General features: G+C 40.7%; 1 protein-coding gene across 1 annotated transcript in view; it reads left to right on the top strand.

Annotated features, from left to right (window-relative positions):
• hace1 (HECT domain and ankyrin repeat containing E3 ubiquitin protein ligase 1) overlaps nt 1-13,180 on the top strand; it is a 38,503-nt gene extending 25,323 nt beyond the window's left edge. Inside the window, exons 20-24 of the mRNA XM_032558859.1 lie at nt 607-738; nt 2,260-2,358; nt 3,841-3,911; nt 3,990-4,103; nt 12,221-13,180. Of these exons, the coding sequence (XP_032414750.1) occupies nt 607-738; nt 2,260-2,358; nt 3,841-3,911; nt 3,990-4,103; nt 12,221-12,323 (519 nt within the window). The 3' untranslated portion in view covers nt 12,324-13,180. The remainder of the gene's footprint in view (nt 1-606; nt 739-2,259; nt 2,359-3,840; nt 3,912-3,989; nt 4,104-12,220) is intronic.
• Nucleotides 13,181-14,092: the final 912 nt, after the last annotated feature.

The raw sequence follows: 14,092 nt of genomic DNA, 5'->3' as shown, positions 1-14,092 counted from the left end.
TAATTCAGTTCGTTTAATAATTCGGGATACATTTTTGTGGCTTTTGTTCTTGTTCCATGAGCTGTTTAATGATCACATGGACACTCAGTAAACATGGCTGATGTGATAGAATTTAAAGTATACAGACAATATCTCTCCTCTGTTCCTGGAACTATTGCTTGACTGTTCTTGTTTTGCTGAATGTGTATTCAGGCAAAAACTTTGCTGGCATGTGACGGTCAATACACAACATTTATATACCATCTCTCATAGACAACCAGACCTGCCTGCTTCTTGCATTATTTTTTTAACAAACTAGAATCACTTGGATCTGATGAGAGATTTTCCTCCAGTGTTAAAACTTGATAATATTTATTGTGGTTGAATCTGATTATAGTGACTTTTCAAATCAGTTATAGTACATACGTATGTCTACCATCAGCCAAAAGATTGTTGTTTTTGGTTGATACCTCCTCATGTAGTTCTGCAGTTCTCCTGTAGGTGGTGCTGTCTTGTAAGGCTTTGAAAAGCCTCCTGAGGAAAGAATAACTATGCATGAACTCCGTCCTTCTCTTGTCCGTCTGTATTTGTGAAGGACTTTGATCAGGGAGTGAATGTTTTTCTCAGGCGGAGTACGTCCAGCTGGTGACGGAGTTGAGGATGACACGAGCCATCCAGCCTCAGATAAACGCCTTCTTGCAAGGATTCCACACCTTCATCCCCCCGTCGCTCATCCAGCTTTTTGACGAATATGAATTGGTACGTGTTTCTCCTCCCCCTCTCTGCTCTCATGTATCACCTTTTACTGTTCCCCTCTGTGTGCCACCCCTCACATCTGATGAAGGATTGCTTTGCCAGGAGGAGAGGGGCGGCTTGTGTCACCTTGGAACCCAATTCTCTTCAACTCCATTAGGCTCTTTTTTTTATTTCCTTTTGGAAAATTTCACATCATGCATGGATCAGTGTGCAGCGCAACTCTCTAACCTGGAATATCTTCATGGTGCCATGTTTTCAGGTCAACTCAACAGTCAATTTAGTGGTAACAGCTTTTCCATTTTCCCTCTGGCTGACTGCTTTTGGCACTGAGATGCTGCTCAGAATGTGAAGTGAGGGGTTTTTGTTTTGCAGCTAAAACATCTTTTCTGTTACAATTGTTTTTCCATGAATATAAGACAAAACATAAATGATTCATATAAACACATAGTGTCATATTTCCAACATGACAAAAATATGTAATATCATTTAAAGTTTCTAATAGCTTTATGTGGATTCCTGTGTTCAAATCCTGACCTAAGGCCATGCATCAAATAAAATAACCATGTTGTTTATTAATGCAGAAAAATAATAATTATCTAAACAGCAACATGTAGAAAATACTGAGTAATTATGTTTAAACTCGCAAGTCGCAGAAGTCTAAGAATCAAAAGTTTCCAATCTCTGAAATCTATTTCTATAAATGCAAAATCAATTTACTCAAATGAGAAGAGCAGTAGATTCTAATATTACTCAATATTATTATTATTATTATTATTATTACAGTGAAATAGAGCACTACCAACCTCTGAACATAGATAACAAAATTAGTAGCCTATTGTTAACAACCTTAAGTGACATGTTGTCATGGATACTTTCCCTTTTTCTGGGTTACTGTCATGGTTCCACCACACACTGGTGCCGCTTCGCACAGCAGCGTCTCTTTGCTGCCTCACGGGTGTAAAATCGGTGTGAGTGTCTTAACGCTTAATGTTAGAAAACATGTTACAACATATTAGCAATGGATTAAAATGTTGTAACAGCTGAAAAAAGTGTGAGGGACAGAGGGGGTAGATATAGGAAGATACAGGAAGTGTGGGAGCCCCAACTGTGTCAAATCCAGATAGGAGAAAGTTGGCCTCTCTGAGATAAAACTAAACGGCCTCTAGCCCAGGGCTGAGGCAGTGGCTGGCTACTTAGTGAGTGGTCACTATAAATTGCCCTTTAGGTGTGTGTGTGTGCGTGTGGGGGTGGGTGTGCGTGAACCAGGTTCTTATATCCTTGTGGGGACCTACATCTATTTACGATGTGGGATTGTGGAGACCACTGCTCCTGGTGGGGACATTTTCTTGGTCCCCATGAGGGGAAATGCTGTTATAGGGTTAGGTTTAGGGCTAAGATATGAATTGACTTTTGGTTAGGGTTATGATTACTGTAAGGGTCAGGGTTAGGCTGTAGAAAATGAATAGAAGTCAATGTAGTCCCCACAAGATACAAAACCACAAATGTGTGTGTGTGTATCTACAGGAGCTTCTGCTATCAGGGATGCCAGAGATGGATGTGGAGGATTGGTGCAGAAACACTGAGTACACCAGCGGCTATGACACTGAAGATCCTGTGATCCAGGTGGCCTGCTCTGTCCGCTCAGCTAACTTCACCATGTTGACACATAACATGCATGCCTTTCAGGGTCAATTTCACGTAATGTTATTATTTATTACAGAATTACCTTTTTGACTGACCATCCAATTTTCAACATGATCATGCCAAAATCGATCAAAACACTGTGATCATTGATAGAGGAAGCCATGGCTATCTTATTACATAAAATTCAATGCATAAACTATTACTACACAGATAAATATTTGGTTCCAGGCACTGATTTTTTAAAAGCAGAAAAAATAAAAGCAAATATTGATTTTTACAGGGTCGCCCAACTGTTGTAGTATAGAAGATATGAGATGTTAATAGCCTTCTGTGTTTAAGACCTTTCATAGGTCTTAAACCTATGAAAGGTCTTAAACACAGGTACTGTCTCAGTTTCCTGAAAATATAACTTTACAGCAATGGTAACATTGAACATTGAAGTCACGGTGATGTTGACTTCAGGGCCGGCCCAAGCCTCCATGGGGCCCTAAGTGGAATTTGGTTTTGGGGCCCTCTATTTTTGCTAACAATGTGGATTGCTGGAATCAACAGTTAGACAATTAGATCATTCACACATCTATTATAAACTTTTTGCATCTCTGATAGTGCTGTTTACTCTATGTCCTATGCATGTACAGTATAGGATACATTTATCAGCCAGTTGATTTCTGGGAGCCAATTTCCTTAATTTTGGGGGATCGTGATCTGCTGATACTTACATGTGAAACTAATCTTATCCTCTAATCTTATCTTAGTCAGCAAAGGTTTAAAAATCAGTCTCTGTCCTCTTCTGCTCTGCAGTGAGAGGTTTGACTGACAGAAAAAATTGGTATCAGCCAAAATCAAAATCAGCAGGTCAGGCTTTTTAAAGATCAGTAACCAGGGATCGGCCAGAAAACTGCAATCGGTGCAGCCCAACTTAACATGGAATACATACACACATATTCATGACATTCTTTCATTAAATAAATTTAACTTATGCGTAACTCCAATGGCTAAAAATGTAATTTATACCAGGTGAGTCTTTCTCCCCTGAGAATGTGGACCGGTACCGGTACCGAACTGATTCTGAGCCTTCAAATGATTTTAACAGAAGTTTCACATAACTTAGAAGTTGATGTAAAAATAATGTTTGTTTCAACCACATAAGTGGTCATGCTCAGCAGCAAACAATATATCCCCCCATGAGCAATTGTTTTCTTTTTGTCCGTAAAATAATGATTTCTGCATACATTATAAAATACATATTATTGTGAAAACAAATCACTTCATAATGAAAGTGTGTGTTTTTGTTATTATGACATAGAAATTGTTACTAAAAAAAAATATCAGCTTCACTGAGGGGGCCCCTTAGTTTCCCTGGGGCCCTAAGTAGCTGCTTAGTTTGCTTATGCCTTGGGCTGGCTCTGGTTGGCTTCACTTCCTGTTTAGCAAGCAGCTAATCTGTCTCCATGTCTGCAGTGGTTTTGGAAGGTGGTGAGGAGTCTCACCCAGGAGGAACGTGTCTTATTGCTGCAGTTTGTCACTGGAAGGTTGGTCTGCTGTGGTTCTGATTACAGAGTGATTATCTTTCAGTAAAAAAAATAAAACATGTATATGATCTGAATCAGTTCCAGGGTTCCTCATGGTGGCTTTGCCTTTCTCATGGGTGGCAGTGGTTTGCAGAAGTTCACCATTGCTGCAGTGCCATATACCTCCAACTTGCTACCTACTTCCAGCACCTGGTGAGTGACATTTTATTCACTCTTCCTTTATGGTGTCATTATTATGCCGAAAGTCGAGAAAGTAAATGAGACCCCAAACGAGGGGAATTGAGATTGAGAACATATGGACGCACGCACGCGCAGGATGTCTCCGTTCGCTCGCCGTCTCCTGCTTCTGCTCGTTCGGGGTTAAGTGGGCGGATCCAGCCAGTCTTCTATCACTGGACATGATTAGCTGCATTCCCTGTTCATGTGTGATTGGGCGAAGAGGAAGATGAAGAGGGGGATTTGCTGAGTTAGGACAGCAGCGTTGCAGACCAACAGGAGGTAAGTCGCACATGGTTTGAATGCATAGTATTCTTGGTGAAACAGATTATTTCTATAGCTTGATATTCAGTTAAAATATTGTAGTAACCTACTTTATTTACATGGCTGCCGCTATCTGCCAGCAGCTTATAGTTGACGAAAGCTAATGCTAGCTGACTAGCCTGTCTTATCTGTTTATGCCTGTATAGCAGGCAGTTATTCTGGTGGTTGTTGTGTTAAGGAGGAGTGTCCTTGCTAATGAAGGTGAACCCTCTTAAGAAAACTGTAAGAGTCCTGCTATCATTGTGTAAGATTATTTATCAGTGTTATTCTATATTGTATAATTGTTTCTAACGGCTGCACAGCAGAGATGTACACAGGGGCTTGAACTCCTGCCTCTTTCCCTTTCCTCCTTTCCCAAGCAGCCAAGGTTAGGGCTTTTTTTTCTTTGGGTGTGTGTAGCCCTGTCTATGCCCCTCAACAATAACTATTTTTAAAACAAAAATGGCTAAACTATTCGGACTTCTGTCAGTTCCATGGTTACTTTTAACCTATGACCTCCAAGATGCACATTGTGAAGTGAAATGATTATGCTGTGTGTTTCTTATCATGGTAAAGGCAGGACAAAACTGGGCCTTCCAACTATTAAAATGTGGCCAAGAATTTTTTTTTAAAGTATACTTTTTGTAAACAACAATTTAGGCCTGCTATTGGTGTTAAAGAAAACCATTTCATATGACAGAACATTTTCCAGGTTTAGAACAGGACTAGCAACGTTTTGGATCAGCTGCAGCTATCTGACGTTTCAGGCAGACCTGTGAAGACTGTTACAGCATCAACACGATAAAACTAAACATACAATCTAGTTTTTCTTGATCTTGAGAAGGATAAGATCTCATGAATATATTTTGTTTCTCTGCCTTCCAGACCTGAATCTCGGAGGCACAAACAATAACACAGAAAAGTAGCTCTCCCCTCTGAGCTTTATTTGTATTATTATTTTTAAAGCAATCTGCAACTTAGTTGCAGATTGACTGGTGTAGGTCAACCAGTCAACCAGTAAATTATTAAGGTTTGTTTAGTGAGACACAAATGGAATTTAAGAAATGTTATAATGTATTCAGTAATTCTTGTTTAATGAGGAATCATCTCTCCTATACTTTTTCTCATGTCTACAATCTCAGATCAACACAGCCCTGCAGCAGGAGCAGCAACTCCTCAACAGCAACATTGTAGCAATCAGGTCAAACATAGACTACCTTTGCTTTGCATTATCCCCATCTGATGACTATGACAGAATAGAAAGAGCCTTTATTGTCCTGCAAATTGGAAATTTAAGGATGCTTTAATGGCTCTGTATTAAATTCTTGATGAAAATCTGTTGTAAGGTGTTTTAAAATCTTATTCCATGAGCCCCTTTTAAAATTTGATCACCTGATTCTTTGCACAGCCCTGCTGCACAGTAACAATAAAGACAGACATCAACACTGTAATATATTGATATTTATGATGTACTGGTGCTGGTTCAAGTTAGTGGTGTTACTAATACCCACCAGCGCTTGCTCGCATGTAAGGTTGTGACGTTATGTTCTGTTGTCTTGGTTACCAATAAAAATAACCAAAGCGTCTACATCTTGTTGTTGCGCAACACCCCCCCCCTCCTTTCTGTCTCTACTGTCTCACTCTCTACTTCCTCTTCTGAGAGGGGAGATGTGCTACCAGCTCTCCTTCTAACGGGTTAATTGAGTTTCCTAAATCTGCTGGGATTTACCCTGCCAAGAACTGAAGTAAACTCTGTTTAAGCTGGTTTCGAGAAACGATTCGCCTGGTTTTCTGACGGCCTACATCCAGGTGTCCCACCCTTCTTCCCCCTGTGAATTAGCCAGACTGAGCAGCCTACAGCCAACTAGTTTCACAGAGCACACCTGTTAACGGTCGCTCGTTCTCTATTTTACAACTTGCATTTCTTATTGAACCAGGTAGGTTTTAGTGACTCGGGTGAGTCCCAAGGATGACGTTTTAAATTTGGGCTACCAGCAACCTAAAAACATTTTAAACTTTTTCCTCTCCAGAATCAAACATCACAGCTATTTTACAACCATCAAAGAACCTTAAGGTGACTCATTAACTGAATGTCCACAACATCTTTTAGATTTTCTTTATGCTAAATATTTTATTAGTAAGGCAGTTTTGCAAGGGTCAGTACAGCTTAATTCAGTAGCAGAAATAATCAAATAAGTAAAATCAATCATCTAGTCTGTCTTTCCCTACTGCTGACACTGAAAACTAAAAAAAGGGAACCTTTGAGAGAGACGGACGGAGTTTGACGTTTCGAACCCCAGACCTGGCTTGATGATGAAGAAGGTGTTGCAGCAGGAGGAAGATGTTGATCAGCGAAGGCAGGAATCTCTGTAGGTCTGATGATGAAGAAGGTGCTGCAGCAGGAGGAGGAAGTTGATCAGCGAAGGCAGGGATCTCTGTAGGTCTGATGAGCTTCTTCTCCGCATGGATGGTGAGGTCACACAGGACTTGGTGCTGGCAGGAAAAAAGGCACCAGTTCTTCTTCTTTGTCTTTGCCTTTGTCTTCATCTTTGTCTTTGGGGTCTGAACCCAGCTGATGAGAGAAGTGCGATGTGAAGCCACAGGTTGTGGGCCTGACCGGTTGGTCTCCATGAGAAGGACAGTCTTCGGCTCCGTGGCCCCGGCTCTTCTTCAGCTGCAGAGTTCTTTGTCCATCTCTTGGCTCGAAGCTGCCCGGAGGATCCAACAAAAGGTTCCTCTTTTGCACCCACCTTATATAGGGTTTATCCACCCTTTTGGTGCGTTTTCATTGGCTGTCTGCTTAGACAGATGACCTCACATCCATCACTGTCCTTCAGACATTATGTCCTGATGTCTGTGCTAATGTCTCAGAGTTGCTCAACCTCCTATGTCCATTGCCTGCACAACCTTTTACCTAAATAAGGCGTTGATCATCTCTGCTCTCCTGTTAGTTCCCCTTTTTCCCTTAACCGTTCACCTTTCACCTACTCTCTACCTCCAACATATCAGTGATGTTTAATTGCAGTTACACCCTCTACACCATTTCAAGTTTAATGTCAAAATCACATTTATATCACATTTATTTTCTTTAGCTTCTCTGATTTAGCATTCATTTATAATTTTATAACCATAACTTATATCACATTTATTTTCTTCAGCTTCTCTGATTTAGCATTCATTTATGATTTTATAACCATAACTTATTAATTATCCTTATTATAATCCTAATGTGAGTTATTACAGATGTTTTTCTGAAAAGAAACCAAAAGAATAATACATGATTCTAATTATTTGATACCAAAGTTACAGTTACTTGTTTTTCTTGTAAGTGTTCTCACAAATATAACTGTAAGTATTATTACAAGTAAACCAATATTAATATAAGTATTTTACTTTGAATCTTATCAAATTACCAAAATGTTTAGATTTAATTCTTTAAACTTTCATGCTTTAAAATAAGAAATAGTCTCAGCTATATTTATAAATCTGCAGGCTGGAAACTAACTTCCTCTTTTTCCAGGAAACCTGCTTTTCCTGTTTAATGACTCTCTCTGTCTGACTATGATTTCTTATGATTAGATAGAAAAAAGTAGAATTAAAGCAAAGTTTGCTTTAGACAAAAACAACACACCCAACCAGATTTATTTTATTGACACTTAAGTCTACTGCTGGGCCTTGATGTCACTTGAGTGATTCATTTTAAAGATAACTTTATTTATTATTACTGTTAAACTAAAATCTCCAGCATGGGGAAGTGGGATGAGCTCGGATTTTCTTGACACCCCCTCCACGAGGTCAGACCTTTCACATGCTGGGAGTCCATCACCCTCCTGCAGTTCGCCGTCCTCATCCCCTGGAAAGAGAAGATGTTCATCTGGGATGCGAAGATGCAGATTCTTCATCCTCAGTTGTCACAAAGGGCTCAGTGTAGTCATCAAAACTCCACTTCTCTTGACAATCTGTGTCATTTGATATACTTTAGATATAACCTTTTAACACTACAAAGCAACAAATCAGTTCAAAAATGCTTTATTGGTCCCAAAGGGAAATTAAATGTTGTAGCTCATTACTTAAGGTTCTTCAGTTTGTGATGGCAGTAGCCAGGAAAGATCTTCTGTAGCAGTCTGTATTACAGCGAATCTGAAGAAGCCTCTGACTGAAGACACTCTGCTTCTGAATAGCAGTTTCATAAAGAGAATGGACAGAGTTGTCCATAATTTTCTTGATTTTATAAAGAATTCTTCTTTACGTCCCAAGAGGTTCCACAGTCGTCCCCAGAACAGAACAGAACCAGAACAGAACCAGCCTTCTTTATCAGGTTACTGAGCCTTTTTATGTCCCTGGTTCTGATGCTGCTGCCCCAACAGATGACATCAGAAGAGATGACGCTCTCAACAACAGACTGAAGATCTGCAGCATCTGCTCATTGTCCTCTTCTTATAGACGCTTCACTGTTGTGTCTCCAGTCCAGTCGGTTGTCCAGATAAACACCAAGGTACTCGTATTGATTCATCAACTCCACGTCTTCTCTCATGATGGAAATGAGTTTGTTCTTTCATCCTGTTTCTCCTGAAATCTATAATCATGTCCTTTATTTTGATCACATTTAAGATGAGGTGATTGTTTCCACACCATGCCACAAAGCAGTCCATCAGCTCTCTGTATTCAACTTCTTGTTCACCTCTGATACTGTAAAATGAGCATTGTTACTTTGTACTCAGTACTTTAATGTTTTTTTTTTCTATTTTATAGTGTAGAATTAGTACTTGAAAAAATTATCTGAGCAGTTCTGCCAGTGATTACAATTTACAACTCGTGGAAACAACATCTACAACTCGAAGAAAACTGAGTTACAACATTTCATTTCCCTTGTGGGATCAATAAAGTATATTTCAATTCAACTTAATATTTCTAAGTACAAAATATGTAGCACAGAAATATCAATTTGGAGCTGAGCTCTTAATTTGTCTGGTCAAGTATAAACATTCAAAATCACGAGGAAGACTTTCATCAGGAAAACTCACTGTCGTTACAGAGGAACAGGGAATGTAGCCGATCATGTGTAGTGACAGAAGACTGGATGGATCCGCCCACCGAAGCCAAAAACATTAACCGCAAGCGAGCAGAGACATTCTTTTATATTCTCAATATCTACATTCTACTGGCGGAGCAATTCTGTGCGTGGGGTCTCTTTTACTCTCGACATTTGGTATGATAATGACTTCGTATTCCTCTTTATTTTACCTTAATTTTCTTGACTTTAGTTGATTTAGAATTATTCTGCAATATTTTAAACATTTGCCTTAACCTTTCATGGTCTTGGTTTGCTTCTGGGTCACCAGGAACCCATTTACAAACCCAACACGGCCTTTCCTGGCCTGTTACTTGCTGTTCTGTTCACTGAGCAAAGTGTGAAACTGCTCTTCTGTCAATTGAACCTGGTATTCAACGGTTCGCTTATGTAAAAATTAACATTTATGATTAAAGGGGGATATTATGTATTTATCAGGCACATTAGTGCCATTTTTTAGCACTATCAGTTAACGATGTTATCTTCCATTATAAAAATACTGTATGCATCAAACATGCCTGAAAACCAATTTGACTGCAATTTGACGCCGGGCTGCACAGTGGCACAGCTGGTAGCTCTGCTGCCTTGCAGCACGCCAGGATTCTAATGCACTGGGGGAAAACTTGAATGTCAGGGTTTACATCTGTGGTGATCGTAATTTTTAATTGGGATGTCCCATTCAGGTTTTTATTTTGACTCCAACTCATTTATTCAGTCTCATCCATCCAATACAGAATCTCAATCAGATCCTTCAAAAATACATTTAAACAGTACATTCATTTTTGTATTTTATCCACCTTATTTATCATTTAACAGAACACTGAGGCTGTGTGAGTCAAATGGAGATATTTTGTTTTGGTGCAACAGTTTGTGTTAAAAAAAAAGTAGATTATTTTTAATCCAGGACGAGATCACCAGCAGCGTTGTGCATGTGTGATTCCATTGCGATGTGTAAACTGAATGGAGTGGGTCTCCTCCACTCTCAGCAAATACCTGGTAGATGTGAGGGGCTCATGGCAGCTCTCACTGCCCCGTTGTAGCTGCAGTACTATTCGGGCTTTACCACTTTGCCGCCGAAGTCTTCAATAAGAAACCAGAGAAAGTTGCTAGATTTGATTTGTGTTGCTTTCTTAGGGAAAAAATGGTCACTAGAGCTCTCTGAAAAGTCACTAAATACAGCAACAACATGAGTAAGTCAGCACCAGTGCTCCCATTTCAAGCTGAGGCTGAGTTCTGTTCGCTTTACGGCCGTCACTGCTGCAAAGTGCCGCACGTGTTGCTGGGACACGGTCTTTATACTCTTTTTGGTTTATATTTTTCTGTCTGTTCATTTTTCTCTATTCACTATAATGATTTCTTGTCTATGACATCACAGCATTCTTGCTAAACAAGGTGATGGATGTCAGTGGAGATACAATAATCAGGAATTCAGACCAAAGCATTACAGTTCTACTTTATATAGACCATAAGTAAATGATTTACATGTGAAAATGAAGGATTTAAAAGCATGACATGTCCACTTTAAAGCTTTCTTCAGTTTATGCTTCACAGTCCTCCTGTTCAGCAGGTCTGGGAAGTAAATCAATGCTCCCTACTACCCCCCCCTCCCCCCACCCAGCGTCCTGGGTGGATTAAGCAATAAGTGGTCTAATGTCAGTGATATCAGCAGAATCTCATCAGTACTGTGCTGGGAAATGCAGTTTGATCAGTTTGTTTTCAGCAGGCAGGACTCAAAAGGCCTTAAATAACTCTCATAGATATTCATGGTTTCATTTTGTAAAATGATGCTACAAACCTGATACTTAAACCAAGCTCATTTGCTGCAACAACACTTTTTGCTAATCTTGCGGTTGGTCCTTCTGTTCTCTGCATGAGAAAATTCAACACAATGGAGAGACTCAGTGTTATAGAAAAAGGTCAGAGGTCACCCGTCTCTCCAGAGCCTTTAGACCCACTGAGCTTACGTTGGTATTTTCAGTAAAGCCAGCACTTGTTTGTAATTCAGTAATGGAATAATAAAACAAATGTATCTACAGTACAAAAAAGCCTAAATTTGTTCTAAAAGGCAGTTAAGCCAATTTAACAATCAATTCCTTAGACAAACAAAATACTGAAGCAATGTTTTAATAATTGTTATTAAATAAGAACATAGGTAAGAATTAGTATGGGAGAGGTTTTAAGTGCGCCCACATCTTTTACCTGTCCTCAAGTAAAATAAGACCCTTATTAAATTACAAACACTGAAGTCATCCTGCACATCACTCAAGGCTTGGTGCAAATAAGAACCAAATATTTTTGCATGTGGTTTCTAGATCTAATTAGTTTATAACTCAATAAAATTGGGGATGTGGAAGAATATCACTTCCACAAATCTGACATCCATGAAATACCTTTAAACTTGATGCTCAGCTGAAGAGATCTGCTGTCTCTGAACTGCATTCTGCTCTGCTTGTTGGTCTGAACAGTCTGCAAGCACTTGATCAAACACCTCCAAGAATAGGGAGGGGTTTCAGTTTGGTGGACAGAGGATTTTTCTTTGGTGCAGATCTTCATCATCATCATCATCATAATAATAGTAAATCAAACAGCTCTTTTTAAAACACTCAAAGATGTCTGGGAGGGATTGACAATCCATAGCTTCACTCATGACTTCTTTTGAGCCACACCTGTTACCATGACAATCAACCTGCTAACTGTTAGTTTTTCCTTCATTTTTTAGCATCAACATGCTGAAACTGCCAGAATATCCGACCCAGGAGGTTCTCCGAGACCGACTGCTGGTAGCTCTGCACTGTGGGAGCTATGGATACACCATGGCCTGAACACTCTGCTGCTGTCAGGGCCTCCACTTCTGCACAGTTGCTAATAGAGGTTGTTGTTGTTGTCATCAACATTATTATTGTTCTTATTTTTTAATATAATGCTGGGAAAACTGTTGAACCACAGGTTCTGCACACTTTTAGTTGTTTGAGGCATTGCATCAGCAAAATGGTAGTTAATGTAAATATTTAATATTTCATCATATAATTTACTGGTCAATCAATGCTGTTTACGTTTAAAGACTTTCTGCATAAGATACACAAAAATGGTAGGAATCAATGGGAATGCTGAACATTCCATATCAGAGTTTGAGGAGCTTTCTCAGGTTCCAGCAGCAACCATTATATATACATATATATATAAATTCCCACACATCTGTAAGTTTTTGCACTGACTGTGGTGTTATACTGTACTGTGGGCTGAATGTAAAGATGTTTGCAGGCAGAAGCGAACCACATGATATATTGAATCCTGATTTTGAAACATCCACTGAGCAAATACAAAATGCCCATCAAGTGTGTGTAAATTGATGAATTCTTGGCACCACAAATTCCATGGAACCATTTCCTACCTGAAAAAGTCAGGCACTACATGACCAACTTTCACCAAAACCTCATGGAAAAGCTGATAATGTCATGTTCCTGATGTCAGAAAGCATTTCCAATTCAACTTTATTCTCTATGTACTGGTTTGCTTCTAATAAAAACCACGTATTGGTGTGCTCATCACTGATCTTGAGTTCAGCTCCCATGTCAAGTGTCTGAAGAAATAGAAAGCTTGTCATGGTACATGAACCCCTGAGGATGAGACCTGTTAGAGGAAACCAAAATGATGCTGAACATTCGAGTTGTTCCACACATTCATCCATCCATCCATCCATCCATCTTCTTCCCCTTATCCGGGGTCGGGTCGCGGGGGTAGCAGCTTCAGAAAGGAGGCCCAGACTTCCCTCTCCCAGGGCCACTTCTTTCAGCTCTTTCGGGGGAATCCCAAGGCGTTCCCAGGCCAGCCGAGAGACATAGTCCCTCCAGCGTGTCCTGGGTCTTCCCCGGGGCCTCCTCCCGGTGGGACGTGCCCGGAACACCTGACCAGGGAGGTGTCCAGGAGGCATCCTGACCAGATGCCCGAGCCACCTCAACTGGCTCCTCTCGATGTGAAGGAGCAGCGGCTCTACTCTGAGTCCCTCCCGGATGACTGAGCTTCTCACCCTATCTCTAAGGGAGAGCCCAGCCACCCTACGGAGAAAACCCATTTCGGCCGCTTGTATCCCGATCTCGTTCTTTCGGTCATGACCCAAAGCTCATGACCATAGATGAGGGTGGGAACGTAGATCGACCGGTAAATCGAGAGCTTCGCTTTTTGGCTCAGCTCTCTCTTCACCACGACGGACCGGTACAGCGCTCGCTTAACGGCAGACGCTGCGCCAATCCGCCTGTCGACCTCCCGCTCCCTTCTTCCCCCATTCGTGAACAAGATCCCGAGATACTTGAACTCCTCCACTTGGGGCAGGACACCCCCCCTAACCCGGAGAAGGCACTCTACCCTTTTCCGGCTCAAGATCATGGCCTCGGATTTGGAGGCACTGATCCCCATCCTGGCCGCTTCACACTCGGCTGCGAACCGCTCCAGCGAGAGCTGCAGATCACAACCTGATGAAGCCAGTAGGACCACATTGTCTGCAAAAAGCAGAGATGAGATCCTAAGGCCACCAAATCGGGTCCCCTCAACACCTTGGCTGCGCCTAGAAATTCTGTCCATGAAAGTGATGAAC

This window comes from Xiphophorus hellerii, chromosome 3, assembly GCF_003331165.1.
Source record: "Xiphophorus hellerii strain 12219 chromosome 3, Xiphophorus_hellerii-4.1, whole genome shotgun sequence".
In the NCBI taxonomy this organism is placed as follows: Eukaryota; Metazoa; Chordata; class Actinopteri; order Cyprinodontiformes; family Poeciliidae; genus Xiphophorus; species Xiphophorus hellerii.
This window is presented reverse-complemented; position numbering and strand designations above follow the sequence as displayed.